The 24,255-nt window shown below is 38.8% G+C and overlaps 1 protein-coding gene across 3 annotated transcripts in view; it reads right to left on the reverse strand.

Annotated features, from left to right (window-relative positions):
- fgd5a (FYVE, RhoGEF and PH domain containing 5a) overlaps positions 1-24,255 on the reverse strand; it is a 55,403-nt gene that overhangs the window by 12,651 nt on the left and 18,497 nt on the right. For all 3 annotated transcript variants that reach the window (XM_084394609.1, XM_084394610.1, XM_084394611.1), the window contains exons 5-12: positions 24,154-24,184; positions 17,776-17,927; positions 16,905-17,061; positions 4,273-4,363; positions 3,245-3,295; positions 3,083-3,141; positions 2,699-2,770; positions 2,459-2,527 (exon numbers count right to left, since the gene is read on the reverse strand). In XM_084394609.1, the coding sequence (XP_084250735.1) occupies positions 2,459-2,527; positions 2,699-2,770; positions 3,083-3,141; positions 3,245-3,295; positions 4,273-4,363; positions 16,905-17,061; positions 17,776-17,927; positions 24,154-24,184 (682 nt within the window). The remainder of the gene's footprint in view (positions 1-2,458; positions 2,528-2,698; positions 2,771-3,082; positions 3,142-3,244; positions 3,296-4,272; positions 4,364-16,904; positions 17,062-17,775; positions 17,928-24,153; positions 24,185-24,255) is intronic.

Below are 24,255 nucleotides of genomic sequence, written 5' to 3' on the forward strand. Positions count from 1 at the left end.
ATTTTATTTTTGATTAATTTTAGTACTTTATTTTATTTCAGTAAGTTACCAAAGCAGCATTTGTAATATTCATTTAAGTTTTACTTTTTCATCTAATATTTACATTTTATTTTAGCTTTATTTCAATGACCAAAAATAATGTGTAACACTGTAAATCACAAAATTGAAATTCCCTGACATGTTTTCCATGATGGTGTATTTCTGAACCAGAGGTAGTTCTTCAAAGACACTGACAGCTTTGAGTCTTCCCTGTTGTAGGGAAGAAGTGGCAGATTAGTACAGGCAGTGATGGGTGGTTTTAACGGAGGAAATGGCCCTCGAGCAACAGTGTGAGAGTAATGGTTTGTTGGTGGGATTTTTGAGCCGATTCACTTATTACGCCATAAATTAAATCCAGAACTCAAAGAGTCATCGTTACCAGGGGACCCTCTGACATCATATTACACCCAGTCAGTGCTGGAGTCTATGACATCAGTCACGAGCTCTCATAAAAAAACATCAGTCAGAGCTTGATCGATTCAAGGAGGGCAAGAGAGCAGGAAGGAGAGAACAGCAGCAGGAGAGATGAAAGAAGACCATGAGGAAAGCCACCCAATATCTAGGGTCTTCAGAGCCAAGAGTGTCACGACTTCAGAAAAGCTTCCTTTACATATACGTATTTTTGTTGTTGTTGGCAAGTGCAGTTTTGCTAAGAGACTAGTCATCTCGTATATGACGTTGTGAATCACACGGTGCTCAGTTTGTCACAAATAGTAGAACACATGACTTTGGCATTTCTAGCACCATTATTTACTGTTTGAGCAACAGGAAGCTCCATGCAATATCTTGAAATATTATTACAATTTAAAATAACTCTTAATATAGTTTAAATTGTACTTTATTTATTGTAACGTGATTTATGTAATTTATTTCTGTGATGAATTTTCAGCATCATTATCCCAGTCTTCAGTGTCACATGATCCTTCAGAAACCATTTTAATATGCTGATTTACTGCTCAAGAAACATTTATTTAATGCATCTTTGCTGAAATAAAGATTTGTACTGATAACCCAAATTACAGTCCAAGCTGATTTAAAGCATCTTAGCAAAACTCAACAATAACTAGATGTCAAATCTGCACAGCACTCTTAAAATCTCATCAAGACATTCAGAAAACCAGGAAGTGGTACTTCAGTGACTGCTCAGTCTAATGGTTTTAGTGTTATTTTCAGCTGCGGTGGCTCAGTGTTGTTGATCTGTTGTTCTCTGGGCCTAGACTTCAGTGTGCTGTCAGTACAGTCCCAGCACAGGAAGCTGGCATCCACTGACCTACAACAGACATCCTGAGTGGAAGTACGACCCTCGAAAACAACAGCGGTACAGAGACGGGTGGGGGTAGCCTTGTGCTACAGCTAACATAGCCTCCAGTGTCCGGTGAACACTTATGGCACATATATATACCGGCTCACTTACTCTCTAAGAAACTGGCTGGCGTGTTTTGAATGACCAAATATCAGCGATACCTGTCTATAACTACTCAGTGCTCAAGGGGGCGATAAAGGTACCTTCAAATGTCTGTCACTGAACTGAATGTGTAATGCAGCTAGCTGTAAACATGTTGACAGTTTAACTAAACTTGCCAAGCAAGATTCCCTTCAGACTGCTGCTCTGCAATGACAGAATTTGACTAAATCCAACTCTATCTAATGATCAGAATGCAACACGTACTTGCCATCAGACACATTTCCGAAACGCAAGAAGCCGTACAAGTCTAACTGAAAGAGAAGCTGTTAATGGTCTCGCTCTGCCAATTCGTCTGATCAATATTGCTGAAAACATGTATTTACCAAACACACAAACAAAGTCATGTGAGCTCCAAATGACAGTGAAACCACCAGTTCTAAGGCATGTAAACAAACCCTTGTGAGAAAGACTTACACTTTAGCATACTTTAGCATTATGGAATAATATACCTTAAAACACTAAAGTGTGAACTGAATGTTGTTTTCAGATACTTAATTACATGTTAACTGCAATTACAGTAAACGAAAATGTATTATATTTAAATTTTAAATATATATTATTAGCTTTTTGACTGACTTGAGTAAGACTTAAGTACATTTTTATATGTACTTTCATAATTACTTCTATTGTTTTTGCAATGCGGTTAAAGTGTATGGCTGAAAGTACTGACAAGCAAACAAAATGTAATTTAAAGTAAAACATTTAATTTTACATTATTACAAAGTGGACTTTTTTAAAGTGTTACTTAAGTGTGTTATGAAACAGTCATGAAAGTGTACTCGCTTTAAATATACTTAAAGTCACAAGTGACCTTTTATTTTATTAATACTATATTATTTACAAGTACAGTTTTTTTATATATACTTTAGATTTGAAGTACACTACAAGTGCACATTCAGTACAATTGAGCACACTTCTTTTTCACAAGAGAAGTACAGAAGCATGATACGATACCAGGAAGAGGTGTCTGGGCTGCCTGCTTTTACGAGAGACCTTCATCAGGGTGCCCTCCTTGACAAAAACCTGCAAAACACACAGGTGCCAGAGGTCAGGTGAGTTATGGGTAAATGTGTTATTCACTTGAACCTTTGATGTCTAATAACTGTTACTGATCTTTCAGGTTTTACAGCCAGTAAAAACAGTAGTAAACTATAAACATGAAACCATAAATACAGTGTATGGAGCAGAATTTACCCTTCCTGGTTGGAGAAGGTCTCTTTTTCCTCTCACGCTGTAGTCAATATGAACCAAACGAAGCAGGTTCTCCTGCGATTTTGAGGGAGAAAGACATAAAAGAGTGAGAAACAGAAGTAGAACTAGAAAATGAAATGTGGATGAGAACAAGAAAGAGCTGTTAAGAAATGAATAATAGAGATAGAAGGATTCTGTGTCTGTCTGAGAATATGTGTGTGTGTGTGTGTGTGTGTGTGTGTGTTTGGGAATGCCTCTCTGTCCTGCTGATTTCACACTGCTCTCTTTGTTTTTGGACACCTGGAACACTTTGATGACATCATATCCCCTTGCTCCTTTTTCTTTATGTATTAACAATGCACTCTCTCACAAACAGAGACAACTCACCCCGTGTTTTAGATTGTCATTAACCTGGTCTGCGACTTCTGACACGATTACCAGCGCAGCTGTTGATAAAAAGTTGCAGTTACGAGCACGATTAGTGTTTTCACAGATCAAATATGGTCAGTGTTCATCACTGTGTGACAGAGAAGACAGAGACAACAATACCTTGTGTGTCTTCATACTCTTTCGAATCAGGGGAGAGATTGTTTAAGTAGTCTGAAAAGAATGAGATAGAAACCACATGAAGGATAAAAAAGACAAAATTATTATTGATTTAATGATCATACCCCTTTATACACACTCTTGTGTCTTGTTTTGTACAGGATCCCACATACACACCCTCAAGGTTGAAATGATAACAGCCTGCCTTATACTCATGCAAAACAATTTACACCCTCACAACAAAGTCGGTTTTCTTTTTAACACATTTATTCAATGTAACATTACAACTGTTTCATTCCATTCTGTGTGATTTCAAATAACTTATCAGACCAGCAAGTATCACACACACACACACACACACACACACACACACACACACACACACACACACACACACACACACACACACACACACACACACACACACAGACACACAGCTATTTGCTATTTACAAATAACTCAAACTCGAAACTTGTCATTTGCAGCTTTTGTATGGTGAAATTGAATCATCAAAGCTCATAAAGTGACTCGAGTGAAATTCCGGTAATCAAAATGCAAACACCAGGACTGCAAGTCAGCAGCAAAACACATAAGATTATGTCCATGAACTGTTGAGAAAGTAGTTTTATTATTTAATTACTGTATTTCCTGTGTTTTGATGCAGTTTGATAAATATAGACAAAAATGAACCTCTGTCCAGTATCTTTCTATATAGTAGATATGCATATATTTTGCATCATCCACATATACAGAACTCATCTGTGTTATTTTAGTGTAATTTCAATACTATTATAATTATAGTATGTTACTATGTTAAATAAGCTATTATTTTATATTTATATTTTTAGTTTAAAGGGATAGTTCACCCAAAAAATGTAAATGTTGTCATCATTTACATGTTGTTCCAAACCTTTTATTTCAGCTTTGTTTTAATAAAAAAAAAAAGTCCCTGAAAAGGGACTGAATGTGTTAACGTATTAACTGCGCAAAAAATATCATCAGGACTAAATATTTGAATCACAGGTGTTCACCTGTGAGGAGCATGCGGTACTGGAGCACACGCACAATGACCCGCATCAGCTGGTGTTTCAGAGGAACATGAACACCTTCTGCATTCTCCGTCTGGAAGACACAAAAGCACATGCAAATGAGAAATGGCACATGAAACATAATATACAATGTGTGTAAACATATTATAACTGAAAATCACAATCACAAACGCGCACAATCATACACAAACGAGAGGTATGTCACCTTTGCTCTCTTTTCGCCCACAAGATACAGTATTATAGATCACAATGGCCCCACTTAGAAAAGCCCATTTCAAGGTTATTCATTGACCTTCCCTTTCCCCTTACACAAAAACCTGAGTACGCCTCATTCCATCCAATTCCAACCCAATTATATCAATCACTGGGAGAAAAAGTGAACAAGTGAATCAGTCAAACACGCGGTGAGAAGAAATCAATCAAGGCCTAATTGACTTTGACACGTCATTGTTCATGCGAGCTCTGAGGAGCCTTAGGGGACATGAGAGGTCAGTAGAGGGCAGATTAGGGCAAATAACTTTAGACTTCTGGACATGGGACAATGCTTGAGATCTTCAACGAGAAAAGGGGAACAGAAATGCCGTAAACGACCTTGTGTGAGGAGTGTGAACGGAGGGAGTAGTGGCTTCAAGATAAAGGAACAGACAGAGACTGTCCAGTTTGCACATCTGCCACAACATCATTCCCACAACACCTCTGATAGACACCATTATCTCTTTCACACCAGCTCTCTCAGTTTCCCTGTGTCTCTACCTGTATTATAACCTTCATCATCATCATCATCATCATCATCATAATTCACATGTTCTATTCCATTACATTCCTCATTTCTCTTCACACTGCAGTTTTTCTATTACATGTAACACAGATCTGTTATTTGGATGATAATGTGAACATCAAAAATCACACAGAATGTGACTGTTAAATTCTAAAATACTAGATATACTGACTACACCAATCTAACTTGAAATTATGGCAACATTTTTATTCAGTTTAATATTTCATAAAATATTGAACTGAAATAAATGGAATAAAACATTAAAAATTAAAATATTCAGATATTAAATAAAACATATTTTATAAAATATTTAATGTATAAAATATTCCGTAAATTCCACTGTAAAGTGATTTGTTTAAAATACATACTGATGCAAGTTACATTGGTGTTGGAGTTAAAAAGTTAATGATAATGCACAAACTTCTAATTTCATATAATATATGAATTTGATATTATATGATATTATAATTTAATAAAGATATTAAATTGAACTGAAATGTTTTAAGTCAAATCACATTTATTTATATTGCGCTTTATACATTACAATAATGGTGACAAAATATTATTATTATTATAATAAAATGTAATATTATTTAAAATTAAATAAAATAATTAAATACAATTAAATAATTGGGGTGAATAAAAGCTAAATTATGGCAAATTCTATTCAATTGATTATTTTATAAACTATGACATTGAGTAAATGATCAAATAAAATATAAATAAAATATGTAATATTTAATATTAAAGTATTCAGTTATTAAATAAAATGTCTTATTTTATAAAATATTAATTTATTCAAAATATTCAGTAAATTGCACTATTATGAAGCAATAGATACTGATACACTAAATCTATATTAGCAGATATATTGATGTATTATATATATATACACACACACATATACACATATATATATACACACATATATATATACACACACACACACACACACACACACACACACACACACACATATATATATATATACAGTGAGGAAAATAAGTATTTGAACACCCTGCTATTTTGCAAGTTCTCCCACTTAGAAATCATGGAGGGGTCTGAAATTGTCATCGTAGGAGCATGTCCACTGCGAGAGACATAATCTAAAAAAAAAAATCCAGAAATCACAATGTATGATTTTTTAACTATTTATTTGTATGATACAGCTGCAAATAAGTATTTGAACACCTGAGAAAATCAATGTTAATATTTGGTACAGTAGCCTTTGTTTGCAATTACAGAGGTCAAACGTTTCCTGTAGTTTTTCACCAGGTTTGCACACACTGCAGGAGGGATTTTGGCCCACTCCTCCACACAGATCTTCTCTAGATCAGTCAGGTTTCTGGGCTGTCGCTGAGAAACACGGAGTTTGAGCTCCCTCCAAAGATTCTCTATTGGGTTTAGGTCTGGAGACTGGCTAGGCCACGCCAGAACCTTGATATGCTTCTTACAGAGCCACTCCTTGGTTATCCTGGCTGTGTGCTTCGGGTCATTGTCATGTTGGAAGACCCAGCCTCGACCCATCTTCAATGCTCTAACTGAGGGAAGGAGGTTGTTCCCCAAAATCTCGCAATACATGGCCCCGGTCATCCTCTCCTTAATACAGTGCAGTCGCCCTGTCCCATGTGCAGAAAAACACCCCCAAAGCATGATGCTACCACCCCCATGCTTCTCAGTAGGGATGGTGTTCTTGGGATGATACTCATCATTCTTCTTCCTCCAAACATGTTTATTGGAATTATGACCAAAAAGTTCTATTTTGGTCTCATCTGACCACATGACTTTCTCCCATGACTCCTCTGGATCATCCAAATGGTCATTGGCAAACTTAAGACGGGCCTTGACATGTGCTGGTTTAAGCAGGGGAACCTTCCGTGCCATGCATGATTTCAAACCATGACGTCTTAGTGTATTACCAACAGTAACCTTGGAAACGGTGGTCCCAGCTCTTTTCAGGTCATTGACCAGCTCCTCCCGTGTAGTTCTGGGCTGATTTCTCACCTTTCTTATGATCATTGAGACCCCACGAGGTGAGATCTTGCATGGAGCCCCAGTCCGAGGGAGATTGATAGTCATGTTTAGCTTCTTCCATTTTCTAATGATTGCTCCAACAGTGGATCTTTTTTCACCAAGCTGCTTGGCAATTTCCCCGTAGCCCTTTCCAGCCTTGTGGAGGTGTACAATTTTTTCTCTAGTGTCTTTGGACAGCTTTTTGGTCTTGGCCATGTTAGTAGTTGGATTCTTACTGATTGTATGGGGTGGACAGGTGTCTTTATGCAGCTAACGACCTCAAACAAGTGCATCTAATTTAGGATAATACATGGAGTGGAGGTGGACATTTTAAAGGCAGACTAACAGGTCTTTGAGGGGCAGAATTCTAGCTGATAGACAGGTGTTCAAATACTTATTTGCAGCTGTATCATACAAATAAATAGTTAAAAGATCATATATTGTGATTTCTGGATTTTTTTTTTTTGATTATGTCTCTCACAGTGGACATGCACCTACGATGACAATTTCAGACCCCTCCATGATTTCCAAGTGGGAGAACGTGCAATATAGCAGGGTGTTCAAATACTTATTTTCCTCACTGTATATATACACATATATATAGTAATAGTTAAAAATGTCATGCTAATGCACAGACTTATAATATGATAATATGCCATCATATTAAAAGATTATGAAACTTGTTGATGATGTTATGTTGAGGAGTGATTTTTTTAACCACATTTAAAAGGATTTGAGCAGAAAGTCTACATTAGGCACTTTAAGGTTTTTGTGTGAATGTAGCCTCTCACTCTTCAACTCTAAATATCATTGCACCTGTCTTCCATTATCTAATTACTTCCTCTATGTATCGTTTCTTCACTGCAGTGAGCCTCATCCTGACCATAAAGCCTGTCAGATTCCAGTGTTTAAGCACAACATGGCTCCATTGTTGAAGGCAGTAGACCTAATGAACAGCCTCACACTGAATACTTGCACCAAACTGCAATCCAATTGACATTTGTGCTGAAGAAGTGGCCAGTCTTTGTGTATGTGTGCAAGGGTAGATATTTAGCGTTAGCTCTCCAGTCGAGTTGGGATACAGCCAAGAGAGGGAACAGTGGCTTGTGCCAGAGAACAGACAGGCTACACAAATCAGGCACTGGTCCGGCTGAAGCAGCGCCTGTGTGGACAGCTGATTTAATTGAGGGTTGTTTAAGAAGACTGCTTGGCTAATTAGCTTTTTTCCCCCTCATTGCCCAAATGCCAGATGAGTGTGCATGTGTGTCAGTGTCTTGTTCTGTCTTTATCTTGTCCTTTCCACCTGTACAATTTAGGAGCAACACTGTGTAATAGTGATACATGCACACAGAAATACCATGCTTGCTCATAGTCGTTATATGTTATCATATGGAGTTTGAGCCAAGTGGATTTTGATTGCATCTTCCAAAAATACTATATAAATATATAGTACCAGTCAAAAGTTTGGAACGATTTAATGTTGTTGAAAGTATAATGAACAAAATGTATCATGGTTTCGAACGAAAATATTAAGTTCTGTGGGAGGCGCGCCGTCCTTCACCCGGGGATGTGCACAGATAGCCATATTAATCATAAAATCGTATTACTTGATTATCATTGTTATCTTTTGGAGGATTGGGAGGAGAGGAGAGTGGAGTGAGGAGAGAAAGGAGAAAAGATGTTAAATTACTGAATACCTTAAAACACTCAACACCCCCAAAGGATAAATATTTCAAATTATAAGGTCTTTCTTTTCTTTTCTTTCTTTACCTTTTTGTGCCTTTCTTTTTTTCTCCTCGTCTATTCTTATATTGTTGTTTATCTGTGTTTAGTTTTTTTTGGTCGATATGTGTATTTTGTAAAATTTCTCTATGTATATTAAGTGGAAAAAACTGTTTTCAACATTATTCCATTATTAATAATTGAGTATTGATAAATAATTGATAATAACTAAGCACAGATCAATATATTTCAATAATTTCTGAAAGATTATGTGACACTGAAGACTGTAAAAAAGGCTGCTGAAAACGTACCTTTACTATCACAAGAATAAAGTGTACATCTTAAAATATATTGAAATAGAAAACCTTTATTTTAAATTGTAATAATACTTCACAATATGTATTTCTTTTTTTCAAGAAAATGCAGTCTTGATGAGCATGAGACTTCTAAAAATCCTAATTATTCCAAACTTTTGACTGGTAGTATATTAGTATAGTATAGTATAGTATAGTATAGTATAGTATAGTATAGTATAGTATAGTAGTGAAGATGACAGATAGATAGATGACGATGGATGTATGGATGGATGGATGGAGGATGATGTATGGATGGATTGGTGGATGGAGGATGATGGATGGATGGATTGGTGGATGGATAGATGAATAGATAGATCTGAATCTATCTGAGTTTACACTGCCACAATTAAGTCACACCTTCTGCAAATTATTTATTATAAACTGAAGGGCTAAAAGGACATGGTATGAAAATGCTGTAGAATGTTGAATATAAACATGAAGCTTGCAAACAATCTCCTCTCTCTCTCTCTCTCTCTCTCTCTCTCTCTCTCTCTTGATTTCTTTCAGAGCACCCCACCTTCGTCTCCTTCCTTCTTACACATTCTGCACACACACCCGCAGATACTTATAAACACACACACACACGTTTGTGGTGAAAACCCCTCGTAAACAGTGTAGCTGAACAGGGTTTAATCCTATCAGACCACAGCGGTGATCAGATCAGCTACTGTTGATACTTCATCTCTGTCATCAACCCAGCACGCACACACACGCACAAAATAAGATTACACAAGCTCGGATCCAGAGAAGAGAATTCCTAATACATCCCCTATCCTCAATGCATCCACTATCCTTTATCAAAAAGCTAAAATGCTGCTAATACAAAATGCCACACAAGTGAAACCAATGTGGTAAATTCTACAGTACAAGAATCTCACAAAAGCATGTCCAGGTCACACGGCAAGAAAAGAAAATTATTTTTTTCTTTTTTAAACTATTTTAAAGGGGTCATGACGTGAATATTTTTATTATTTTAATATATTCCTTGAGGTTCACTTATAATGTTAAAGCAACACTAAGGGCCCTATCTTGCACCCAGCGCAATTGACTTTGTACACCGACGCATGTTTCATTCCTATTTTGCACCCGCGCAAAGCGCGCTTTTCCCTCCACAGAAGCACGTCGCTAAACTAGGGAATGAACTTGCGCTCTCTGGGCGGTTCAGCGCAAAAAAGGAGGCGTGTTTTGGCGCAAACGTTCCCTGGTGCTATTTTACTGTTCCATAAAACAATTGCGCCACTGGCCAGAAAAAACCTAGTCTAAAGTCAGTGGCGCGTTGCGCGTTGTTCATTATGCTATTTTAAGGGCGCATGCTTGACCATAATGTATAGAGTGCACAAACGCTCATACACTGTGATTCTCTAATCTACACAGAAGCAGCAGTTTTCATTTTTGCAAATCATATTATTACAAACGATAGATAGATAGATAGATAGATAGATAGATAGATAATTTATTATAAATATAATAATTTATTATAAAAGCATACATCTAGCTTACACATTTACCCACATTATTATATGCCTGTTTAGCCGAAGCTAATTTGGGTGTGTTTCTCCCATCCCCAATGTCACTTCTCTCTCTTTTACGGCCGTGACGAGAGCGTTGGTCTCCTCGGCTGTGAACCGCTCCTGGCGCGCGCCTGGCAAATCCGCCGTTATAATAGCAATACGCCAAGGAAAAAGTGCGTCTGCTCTTAAAGGGAATGTGAGATGATGCTCTGATTGGTTTATTTCACGTTACGCCCAAACCACACCTATGAATAATGAAGCTACTTCAGACCAACCCCTTTTAGATTTGCGCCCGGCGCAAGAGTCATTTATCCCGCCGGGAAAATAGCAACAGCGCCGAGACCCGCCCACAAAGTTACTTGCGCTTTGCGCTTTGACACTTGCGTTTCAGATCGTTAAAATAGGGCCCTAAGAAACTTTTCCTCTTCGGTAGCCCTACAGGTTGGAAGCGGAACTGTCCATTACCGCTGTCGTAAATAATTTCGCCGCCCGCAGCCTACTGTCGCACGCACGCTTGCTGTTTATCTAGCACCGGCTTTGGAATGAACGATGTCCACAGACAAGGTTGAGTATGTTGCATGATTTCATGAAAGTATGATGTATTGCGACATCAGAAACGAAGAAAAACTAAATAATGACTATTGCAACACTTGACGTAAAGCAAGTCTCATTCGAACTACAGAAACGCGACCCGGTTTGGGAAACTTGAATAGTGTGGTTATAGCAGATATAGGGCTGCAAAGCGAATCCAGAGGTGCCTTTCACCCTGTTACGACTTGATGAACCACTGATACGATTTTGGAAACATTATTTTAAGGTAAAAAAAATTCCTTAGTGTTGCTTTAAATATTACTATATATATATATATATATATGCATAAAAACTATTATTTTTAATCTTTATTCTGACCCTCTGTCTGAAATGATCAGTTTTTAAGGGGCGGCTCCTTTAAGGCTTGCCAGTAAAAGGCCACTGTTATGATTGGCTAACGTCATTGCATAGGAAACAGTATCAACAAGTGCTTTGAAAACATTATACATATAAAACTGTAATTTACAGACAAAGCATGGTTTGTGATGCAGCTGCTGTAAGATCAGTTCGCTGCTTCATCTTTCTACAAAATATGATAATTGAAAATCTGAAAATATAAACTATCCATTACACTAGGCATTACAATAAACCATCCACTTGTTTTCGACGCTGAGATCCTTCTTAAATCTGTACAAGACGCAAACGAGCCGTTTAGACTGGACGTGTCAAAGCGAATGTTCTTTCACTCTTACATTTGTCCTGTTGTCGACAGACTCCCCTAACACAAAATGTAGACACTGAATGCGCATCTGTATACTGTATCCATCCAGTGTAGACAGCTTCAGTTGCTTTTGATGTGACGCTCAGTGTCAAAAGATCAAGGCAAATTTCAGCATCTTTAAGTTATCTTTATAGTTATCATCCTTGGTGTGATCATTTTTTTAAAGAATAATTTAATTTCTAACTTCTTTCTTTTTGGGTGAAATATGATGCAGACATATTCTTAACTAAATATTCTAAATATTCTAAAGAGCTGATATGCAGTGCTGACAATGGAGGTACATAGGCTACTGATAAAGTCAAGCAGGCGATTAAACTCCTGACTTGTACACCTTCAGGTCCCAATCAATAAAACAACTGCATCTCCTCCCATTAAATGAGCCGAGAGAAGCATCACGGCACAGATTGGTGAATAAAACAAGTCAGCAGTGGCTAGAATAATGGTTGGCAGGTTAAGAGAAATGTAAGGAAAAGCCTACCTTGTTGTTCACTTGTGTGTTTGCACAGTGGTTCAACACTGAGAGTCAGCTCTATTGGTTTCATTAGTGCAGAGTGACCAGAGGCAACCAGTGATGCTCAGTACATACATCACCCAGTCAAAGCCTATAAGCGTTACTGCAGCATTACTGACCAGGACTCACAGGGGACTGAGTGAGCACATTTTACACCCAGAAATGAATTACATTGTGTTGAAAAGAATAATATGTGCGGTTCTACGCAAAAATTACATCTTAATCTCGTTTCATTACTCTGGGGTTATTTGGATCATAAGCCTCTGCTATTGATTGTGAAGCCACTCGAGAAACCCATGGCAAGCTGTCACACATTATTAAAGATGCAATCCTTGATCTAATAAATATAAAACAGACCTCAACTCGAGTGTGTGAACAGGCTCAATTAATGAGTATAAGAAAAAAATCTACCCAGATTTTTACTTTTCATTGAGAACAGCTGATGACAACCCACACATTTAAAGGACCTTTGGCTAAATCAGCCTTTCTTTATCCCTTTCCTGATCTCTCCCTGCTATACATTGAGGGTCCAATTTTGAGTCTACCACCCAAGGAGGCTTCTCTGAATACAGATGCTCATGCATATTAATGAGCGAGGGCAGCTGGCTTCCTGTCGTTGGTGATCCCGATCACCACTGAAATGTGTGGTCAGTGACTCCACCAATTAAATGAATCAGCGGAGCCTCTGTCATGAATATTGCTGGCACAGTGAACTGATTGTGTCCTTAATACACTCCAGGTACCAAAACTGCAGCAGTCGATGCTACTAGATTTCGTGATTCTCAACTATTTCCATCAAAAAGTAATTTGCTGTTGAACGCATTATTTAATAAAAATATTATTAAGGGATAATAACGCATATATGTTTATATTTATATTGTTAATACATTTGTTTGTGTATAAATACAATAGATAAATTCAAATAGATAAATGAAAGAAAATACGCATGCAAGTGCTCAAATCAATCAGACAGTGAATCTGAAACACATCTAGTACCACCAATGCTGAAAAAGTAAAGCATTTTATTTTAGTAAAGCATCTCTAGCAGGTTGTTATTACCACGATCGACATCACGATCGTAATGGAATACAGTTTTTTATAAATGAACACCATTTCTGGATCACGTCAGAGGATTATATGTTTGTTTCGGAGCATTTTGTCTTGGAAACGAGGAACAGTGTAATGGATAGTTGTAACGGAATGCAAAGAACATTTTGTAAGATGAAGCAGCGAGCTGATCTTACAGCAGCTGCATCACAAACCATGCTTTGTCTTTAACCCATTTAATCCCACCGGTCACAATAGTGACCGTAAAAAAATGTTTCATTTCTAAGGCTATAAAAATGTTACTGAATGATCTATCAATGCATTTCCAGCAGATATTGAAATAATAAAGGGTCTCAATGAAATATGTGCAGTGTCGCATGTTTACTGTAAATTGTCACATGACCAGAGCTGTTTACTTCCTGTTTGCGCCAAGAGAAGAGGATGGCAGCAAGAAAGCTCCCAAAGAAAAGGTTATTAAAGTATGTTAACATAAAGATAGGACATAGATTTTTGGTACACATCATGTTTAAGGTGTCTAGTATTGATATATGCATTTGCAATTACTCAACTTTATTTAATGTGGTCATAGAACTCACAAACATGTCAACGGCAACAATAGTGACCGGTGGGATAACCCATTGTATCAACATGCTAATACACATAGGCTAACTGTTCTACCTTACTTTCTGCTGCTACCTAACTTTCTACCTAATTTTACACACAGACACTATCCCGTGACCTCGAGACACTATCCCGCTATCCCGTGGCCTCGAGACACTATCCCGTGGCCTCGAGACACTATCCCGTGGCCTCGAAACACTATCCCGTGGCCTCCAGACACTATCCCGAGGCCTCCAGACACTATCCCGTGGCCTCCAGACACTATCCCGTGGCCTCCAGACACTATCCCGTGGCCTCCAGACACTATCCCGTGGCCTGCAGACACTATCCCGTGGCCTCCAGACACTATCCCGTGGCCTCCAGACACTATCCCGTGGCTTCCAGACACTATCCCGAGGCCTCCAGACACTATCCCGTGGCCTCCAGACACTATACCGTGGCCTCCAGACACTATCCCGTGGCCTCAAGATACTATCCCGTGGCCTCGATACACTATCCCGTGGCCTCCAGACACTATCCCGTGGCCTCCAGTGGCCTCCAGACACTATCCCGTGGCCTCGAGACACTATCCCGTGGCCTCGAGACACTATCCCGTGGCCTCGAGACACTATCCCGAGGCCTCCAGACACTATCCCGTGGCCTCGATACACTATCCCGTGGCCTCCAGACACTATCCCGTGGCCTCCAGACACTATCCCGTGGCCTCAAGACACTATCCCGTGGCCTCCAGACACTATCCCGTGGCCTCCAGACACTATCCCGTGGCCTCCAGACACTATCCCGAGGCCTCCAGACACTATCCCGTGGCCTCCAGACACTATCCCGTGGCCTCCAGACACTATCCCGTGGCCTCCAGACACTATCTCGTGGCCTCGAGACACTATCCCGTGGCCTCCAGACACTATCCCGTGGCCTCGAGACACTATCCCGTGGCCTCGAGATAGTATCCCGTGGCCTCGAGATAGTATCCCGTGGCCTCGAGATACCATCTCGTGACCTCAGGATACCATCCCGTGGCCTCCTGACACTATCCCGTGGCCTCAAGATACTATCCCGTGGCCTCAATACACTATCCCGTGGCCTCCAGACACTATCCCGTGGCCTCCAGACACTATCCCGTGGCCTCCAGACACTATCCCGAGGCCTCCAGACACTATCCCGTGGCCTCGATACACTATCCCGTGGCCTCCAGACACTATCCCGTGGCCTCGAGACACTATCCCGTGGCCTCGAGACACTATCCCGTGGCCTCGAGACACTATCCCGTGGCCTCCAGACACTATCCCGTGGCCTCCAGACACTATCCCGAGGCCTCCAGACACTATCCCGAGGCCTCCAGACACTATCCCGTGGGCTCCAGACACTATACCGTGGCCTCCAGACACTATCCCGAGGCCTCCAGACACTATCCCGTGGCCTCGAGACACTATCCCGTGGCCTCCAGACACTATCCCGAGGCCTCCAGACACTATCCCGTGGCCTCCAGACACTATCCCGTGGCCTCCAGACACTATCCCGTGGCCTGCAGACACTATCCCGTGGCCTCCAGACACTATCCCGAGGCCTCCAGACACTATCCCGTGGCCTCCAGACACTATCCCGTGGCCTCCAGACACTATCCCGTGGCCTCAAGATAGTTTCTCGTTGCCTCAAGATAGTATCTCGTGGCCTCAAGGATTTTATAAGGATTTTATACACTCTTATGCACACGCACACACACACTCACACACACAAAAACACAAAAACACACACAAAAACACACACACACACACACACACACACACAAACACACACACACACACACACAAACACACACACAAACAAACACACAAACACACGCACAGGTCAAATAGACCTATATTCAGTCTGTCCAATGGTTGATACAACACAGTATCCCACCGGTCACAATTGTGACCGATCATAAAACACACTTTTTCACATACTTTTCCATGAAAATTTAAAAAAATTATGATTGATTGTTTCAAAGGGATACTAATGACACATGATTTGGATATTTTTGTGTCTGAGAAAAATTTGGGATTAAATGGGTTAAATGACGGTTTTATATGGATAATGTTTTCAAAGCACTTGTTGATACTGTTTCCTATGCAATGACATTAGTCGATCATAACAGTGGCCTTTTACTGACAAGCCTTAAAGCAGGGGTTCCCAAAGTTTTCCATTCCAGGACCCACCTAGACAAGAATAATCTATCTCAAGACCCATCAAAATAATTTTAAAGCATGAATGTGGGGTGGGGTGGGGTGGGAGGTGTTAGTTCTCTTTACAGCATTTTTTTTTCCTTTTCAAAGTATGAATGACGTATAAGTTTAATTGCAATACAAACTTATGGTACACTATCAAAAATGTTTATAATTAAAATAGCAGATGTGTAGAATACTGAGTAGTTTACACAGACATGGCAGAACAAATTTAAAGAAATGAAAAAGATTAATCTTAACCAAAGATTTGATATGACAAAAAATATGATTATAAAAAAACTAATAGACTAATAATTTTATTTGACAGTAGGCCCAGGGCCTAGAATTTCAATACTAATATTTATGCTGCGAGTGTTGTTAAACTCATTGCGTTTTTCAGCGTAGAAAACGCTTTTGTGCTTGTGTGTGTGCATGTGAAATACTTTTACATAAATATTGTCCTTATGTGTTGGTAGGTAGCAAATTGTGATTAATTCCCCAACAAACTCACAAAATTCCAACATTTTCATCTCAGAACTCACCTCAAACTGTTTTACCACATCCTCAAAAGCTTTACTCTGTTTACAGCTCTCCTCCAGCAGTGACATGCTGCGGTCATAGTCTGAGATGTAGGTCGCAAATGCAGAAAACTCAGCCCGGCGCGTTAATATGACATCAACCACTGACGGGCTGTCCTCCCTGAAGATGAATGGGAAACAACGAGAACTTTTCAGAGGGCATCCAAGGACATTCATGATGGCATTATAATGGATTGTGCTACTGCAACATCACATGTACTGCTATGAAAGAAATAAGAGATCTGTGTGTGTAAGCAAGCAAGAACACATCAGCTTGTCTAGTGGCGTGCAGTGGTGTTCTGAAATGAGTCCTCAGTTTTTTTTAACAAATCAAATGTAAATTTAGGACCAGTTCACACACTTCTTACACTTCATGTATCATATTTTCCTGGTAAAATAAACCAGGAACTTTAAATAACATAAAAAAAAAGGTATTTTGTATTTTTACATTAACAATGTAATGAATGTTCTATTTATTAAAACCAAGTATAAATCTTATTTTAAAATTAAAATTGTATTTAATATTTTTATATTTATTCCAAAATAGCATATAAAGGCAGTGACAATTTAAACACGTTTTGAGGAGGCACTGCCTCTGAGGAAACGCCGCTGAGCTCGTCTTTATTAGCATGTGGCTCAGGTGGGAGATGCATACAGGAGATGTGGAGTGCATGCATTAGCACCTTGTAAATGACGCACGTTATATATAACATAAGTATGGACTTTTTATGGAATGCCATGCTATAAAATATGTGCATAAGCATGTGTACATTTCGTGTATGTTGATGTGCATTAGTATAGTGTGCATCAGTGTAAAGTGCTTGAGCGTTCTCACCACTGTTTAATGCGGGTATCCAGCTCATTGAGGATCTCATTGTGCAGATGGTAGGCCTGAGGAAGAGTGCTCATGATCTCGTCCAGCTTCACATTTTCTAACAGAGGTTCCTCGTCATCTCCTACTGCTGACTCCACTGCTCCCCTGAAGTCCTGTAGAAAAAGTGGGTTGGTGTGAGTAATCAAATATCAAATATAAATTTTTTTTTTTTTTTTAATTAAATGTTTTGGCTGCCAATAAAAGTGTACTAGTGATATAATCGGTCATGTTTAAATGCATTCCACAGGATTCTGTATTCCAATTTCCCAGAAAAAAACACTGTACGTCTGTATGGATAACAGTGGCAAAAGAAAAAGTTGAAACAAAATGCATAGAACTTCTGTCTGGATTAGCCTCAGACACAAGAATGATGACAGATATTGAAGGACAAATGGGATGTTTATTGTAAGAATCAGCAGGAACAAAATCCAATGCAGGTAAGAACTGAAGAGATGGTTAATTAGCAACAATGGAGACTGATGATACCTGGTTTTGTCTTAGGGTGCTTTCACACTGGGCTCATTTACTGTGGTCTGAGCGCGATTGTTCCCGGCGCCCCCCGCAGCGTTGGTCTGTTTCACACTCAACTTGATTCTATCGAAACCCCGATGCGTTTGCGTGCATCTTACGTCATCGCAAACGTGCACGTCGCATGATAGAAAACACAACACGGGTCAACATATTGTGTTTTTAGCGCAATTTTCCACCGGACAAAATTGCGATTGTTAACTCATGATTTCTGTTCTGTCTGTGCGCACCAATCTTGCACTTCTATCTACTCCTCAACCAGACCACCTAGAGACTTCGGGTTTTCGGCATTATGTTAAGGAAGGTCTAATCTCGGGAACGCACAAAAAAAATCCAGGAAAAGATTTTGGATTTCCTGGAAATTCCAGAAAAAATTCATTTTTTTGCAAATTTCTCGGCAACCATAATAGCTATCGAGTTGAAACAAATTGCAATCGATAGCTTCGATAGCAAAAAAAGAATTGATCAAAAATCTTTCCTTTATGCTTCAAAAATGAATTAAAACTTTATATGAAGGGAAATAAGAAAAATATTGCCTTTTCACCTATAAAACTATTGTTCCACGGAAATACGTAAGGAAGGTATTCACAAGAGTCATGAGCACAATTAATTCCACTGAATTACGGGAAGAAATCAATGAAGGTATCGATCAAGATTTGGAGAAGGAGCAAGAATATATGAGAAAACGACAAGAGGTTGTTGCAAAATAAATGGAAGAACGTTCAGCAAAGCGACAAAAGATGGCGACATCCACACCAACGGCTTCCTCATCAGGCGTATCTGATTTCTACGATGACTCGTGGCTTTCAGAGGATGTTTTGGCAAATATCTCGAAAGCAGAAGAAGAGTTTACAAAGTCACAAGCCAATAGTCAAGCAGAAAAGAAGGAAGAATCTGAAGAGGACAAAGCAGAAAAGGATGCTGATACAGAGAAAATCGAGGATATTGAGTGAACACAAGATGTAAAAAATAATGAGCTAATAAAAAAAATGATGTTCAACTAGTCAAGTGATTGTGCCTTTTTTATTATCCATTGCTGATTTGATTTCAGAAAGTTCATTTGAATTTCAAGAGAAAGTTATATTCTCGAGCAACTTTTTTTCTCTTTCATTTACTATCTCTTAGTGTTGTGATCCCATGACGTGAGAAAATTGCGCTAAAACACTCACTGAGTTTTTATTACTTGTTTATTAATTCGGTGCTATTATGTGCAGCTGAGTGAACAACACAGGTCCGTGTTGCTTTCACGTTCACGAGAACCGCGGCAAGGTTCGAGTGCAACCGAACTCAGACCACCTCCTCCAGGTAGTCTTGGGTTCGGTACCCCAGTGCGCACCCGGCTCCGCATGACAGCGTTCACATTAGAGATTTTTCATGGGAACCGTGCCCCATTCCAAACTAAACTGCCAGTGTGAAAGCATCCTTAAAGAGTTGCCGGTCACACACACACACACACACACGTAATAGCATTGCAGAAGATCACAAAAGCTTAAGGTAGTATTTCCAGGTAAGTTTCCAGGACAACAATTGATGGTGTGTGTACGTGTGCTTTAGTACTGGTCATGAGGGCTGATGAGTGGCAGGTGTGCGTGGTTAGTACTCCGTTGACTGTGAAGGCTGAGTGAGTGAGGTAGAGCCTGGCGTGCTCATGACAACTATACCATCTCCCTTAGGCTTCCGTGCAAATACATCAAATAATCTGTACTTGTCCTCTCCTGCCTCTGAATTGAACTCTGACCACATTCATCCCTCAGGATTAGCTTCCAAAACTGGATTGAGCTCCAAGCAGCCTCCGCACTCCAGCTTTGGCACAATATTTGCCCACATACCACCCGTCAGGGGAACATGTTATTAGTTTCTGCTGAATATATTTGTTTTGGCCATAACAGACAGTTGAATTGAGCGGTCATAAGCTGGCCTGTTCGGGTCCACTAGCCTGATGGCTCAGGATCCATAGAGGATTTATGTACTTGTCCCATTATACATACACATGTCATGTACCTTATGAATTGCAAGGAAGGGGTAAAATCTGCTCTGAAATGTCTTCACAAGCAAAGCCATGAGGGAATGTGTGTCCGTTATGAGGAAAGTGATGGCATAAAACAAAATCCATCATGAATGCGCACACAGACGTGTAAGTGGTCATGCTGGGTGGTGATACACTAAAATTCCTTTCTGAGCTTCACAAATGAATCAATGTGTATCGATCGCAGCCGTGTCGGCATTTGTCAATGCTCTCATAAATAACTCAGTGCTGTTATACAGTACTCCTAGGTGCTATGAAACTTGTTTCCTCCGATAGCATCTCAATAGCTGAAACTCCCTGACAACTTTCCAAATGTTCATTGTAATGAAATTGCTCTGTTTTACAGTTGCCTTCTTAAGACTCATTACACTTTTATTGCTTTCTCACAGTTCAGCTAGTGTCTGATGCTTAATGACACAGGAATGAATTGGCCGGTGGGAGATACTTGTCTTATTGTACTTGTTTATGCTTCTGCATGCTTTTCATTTCAGAAAAAATTAAGCAAGCTGCAATTTCTCAATCTCTTGCCTATTCTCATGCCTAGAAACCTGCACTACAATTAAGAGCATAACTTCCCATTAGGGACAGGTTTTGGAAATTCTTTGTATTCTGGTGTTATTCAATATCAAACAATGGAACAATAGGCCACATGTTCTGTCCTGTAGCGTTCTGATAGAGGACGCTTTCGCTTTCAGAGTACACAAAACAAAGTGAGTGATAGAGAGAAAAAATATATATACATAAAAAGGGGGAAACAAATGACAGGCTAAGCAAACCAAGAAAATATTTTTACGTAGGTGTCGCTCTTTCAACTTTGTCTCAGATGTTTCTCCTAAAATTTGTAATGAGAAATAAAAAAATAAAAACATGACAACCACTGACAAAGTAGGCGTATGTAGCTCTAAGATGAATTTAGACAACATAGGACAGATAATTTGGTCTTGAAAAAATATGATGAGAAATGTTTGAATTCATGTTGAAATCTCCGCTTAAATTTTGCATTTTCTGTAGAATATTAATGAAAACAAATGTAAATGTATTTTGAAATTATTTTACAATTATTTAAAAATGAACTCAAATGAACCCTTCAACATCTATACACTACAGTTCATGGTTAGTAATATTTTGTTTTAGAAATAAATTAATACTTTTTTTCAGCAAGGATGCTGAATAAAGAAAATAAAAAATAAAATACACACACACATATATATATATATATATATATATATATATATATATATATTAAGCTATTGTTGTGTTCATGAGAAGAATTGTACATTGTTGAATACTACAAAAGTGTTGTGTAATGACGTAATGTGGGTGAAGTTTGCTACTCCTGTCTCGTGGGCTTCATTGTTTTATAAATCCTCCTGACAGATATCTCAGCTATTTTTCTCAGGAGAACAATTTAAGAAGGAGGAGACTTAAGGAAAATTCTCCATTTGATCTTACTGCTTTTAAATAGAAACAACTGACATATTATAGAGATCTCATATGTCAGCTTTCTTTCACAGATGGAATGCATTCGCTTTATTTGTGCTATTTTGCTTTGTTTCCTCAGCCTCTTCATCTATAGGACCAAAAAGTACTTTCCCGCAACTTTAAGAGATGTATGCTGAACCTAAACTGCACAAATCCCCATGCAACACAACAGTGGGGAAGGTAACACCCTCAAAGTCGCCGTCGACAGCAGCCAAACACTGATTTAATGATGTCATATAGTGGACAGAAAATCAAGGTGACTCAGATCCTCAAACTCATTAACATTCAGAACAGGGAGAGTGATTAATGACATCTTTATCTTTTCCACGTACCCACTAATTGTTAAATGCAGTATAAATATTTATAGCACATCAATATCAAACTAAACGTTCTCCCAAGTGAAGGCTAGGCATGAAATAATACTGCAGCACTTGCTCTGATGGGCCTATTCATCCGGCTCCATTCAAAATCCATCCCGCTTATGCTGCTCAATGCAAATCTACGGCATTATATACGAATAGGGGAACTATAATTACAGTTCTACTGTAATACAATACACCATATGCATACAAGACACACAGGCATGTATATGATTAGCATTCTTTAGTCGTTAATAGGACAGCGATTCTATTGACTATGGCTTATTTTATTCAAATGAGGCAATTAAAATGGTGAATATGAAGTATAGTAATTTACATGAGGTGCGGCGTGTGAAGAACTTTAGTTCCTGCTGGATTGTGTTAAATTGCTCCTTCAGCCCCGCCTCGACTTGATAATTAGGATACATATTGTATTAATCATGAAAACATAAGCGCTAAATCAGGTTATGAGGTAACAGTCTAGAGGACAATGTTTAAAACAATAGGGTTTTTTCTGGCTAATTCCATCACTCTCACTGACTCTGCAAGCCATGCACAAATCTGCAAGCCCTAGAGAACCAGGTTAGAAAGACACTTTGGCTGTCAGAAAGGGAGAGTTAATGAAAACAAATGATAACATGAATTGGAAACAGTACATCACAGAGCAATATTAAGTACAGTGTAAAGAGCCCATGCATATAGTCACTGAAGTCTTTTACACTGAGATATAGGAAGCTAATGTCTTAATGAAAAACGTATAAAAGAAAAACAAAAATTCTGTCTTTTTTTTATCCGTACAACACAAGTCAATAGGTTCCAATGTTGTTTTGGACTCCATTGACATTCATTGTATGAACAAAAACAGTTAAAACATTCATCAAAATATATTTTTTGTCTGGGTTCAGTGGAAATAAAAACTGTATGATTTACAGTCTGTATGAATTAAATCTGTATGATTTATGGAACGAAATGAGGGTAATGTTGACAGTGAAGACAGAATTTAAATATTTAGGTGAACTATCCCTTTATAACCACTTTGATACTTAACAATAATATGTCTTAAAATGAGAAACTCTCAAAAAGTGAGGGAAGTTCAGTAAATTCACTCACCTTGAAAAGTTATTTGGGGCTTATTACCAGAACTGATGTGTTTTTATGTTTTTATGTTTATAAGTGGCGAAGGCTCACGAGAAGATACCCAAAACAAAGGCCTGGTGCGTAGGTATTGCGTCACTCACAGGCTCACTTTTTCAAGACAAGGTTGTCAAGGGCAGGAAGTCTCAGTTACTGAAACAACACTGATAAAGGTTTGCTAACCCCCCACCCTGAGTGCGTATGTGTCTTTCAATGTATGTGATATGTGCATGTTGGTGCATTTGCAATCGGCTGCCAAGAAACAGGTAGTGACATCACCAGCACAGATCTAATTTAGGAGCCTTTCTAAGGGACCTTTGCATTTCATGTCTGTGAATGAGCAATGGCAATACTGGCGCTTTCCTTAAAAATCGACTAATACGGTTGCATTCGTGAAACTATTTTACTGGTTGAAGCACAAGCCAGTATGATCAAGAGCAAATCAGATGACCTGCACACTGACTGGTAGCAATATACTGGCTTAGGATTGTTTTTAACATCTCTGTGATGTGTATACATTGCCATAATTGAGAGACATGGCGTATGTATTTAGTGGCCACAGAGGTCTTGGATAATACAAGATAATTTTATGTGTATACATTGATAAACATAAACCTCTGTTATAAAGCCCTGTAAGTGATTTCTCACGGTGGAAGGATTTACCAGCCATATTTTTTTTTTAGGTTAGCACAAACGTGTAGCTGAATGTTTCATTTACACTACTGTTAAAAAATGTGCGGTCAGTAAGACTTTTATGCAAAAATCTCACCTACATATATATATAGTTAAAAAAAAAAACGATTTTCCTACCTCTTGAAGAATCTTCAGAGCCTTCACATGCCTGTAGATAATTGAAAAGAGGTGACATTATTTTTTTACTCTTAAAGACAGACCAAAACACCTGTCCAATTC

The sequence above is a fragment of the Rutilus rutilus genome (assembly GCF_951802725.1).
Source record: "Rutilus rutilus genome assembly, chromosome: 22".
Classification (NCBI taxonomy): Eukaryota; Metazoa; Chordata; class Actinopteri; order Cypriniformes; family Leuciscidae; genus Rutilus; species Rutilus rutilus.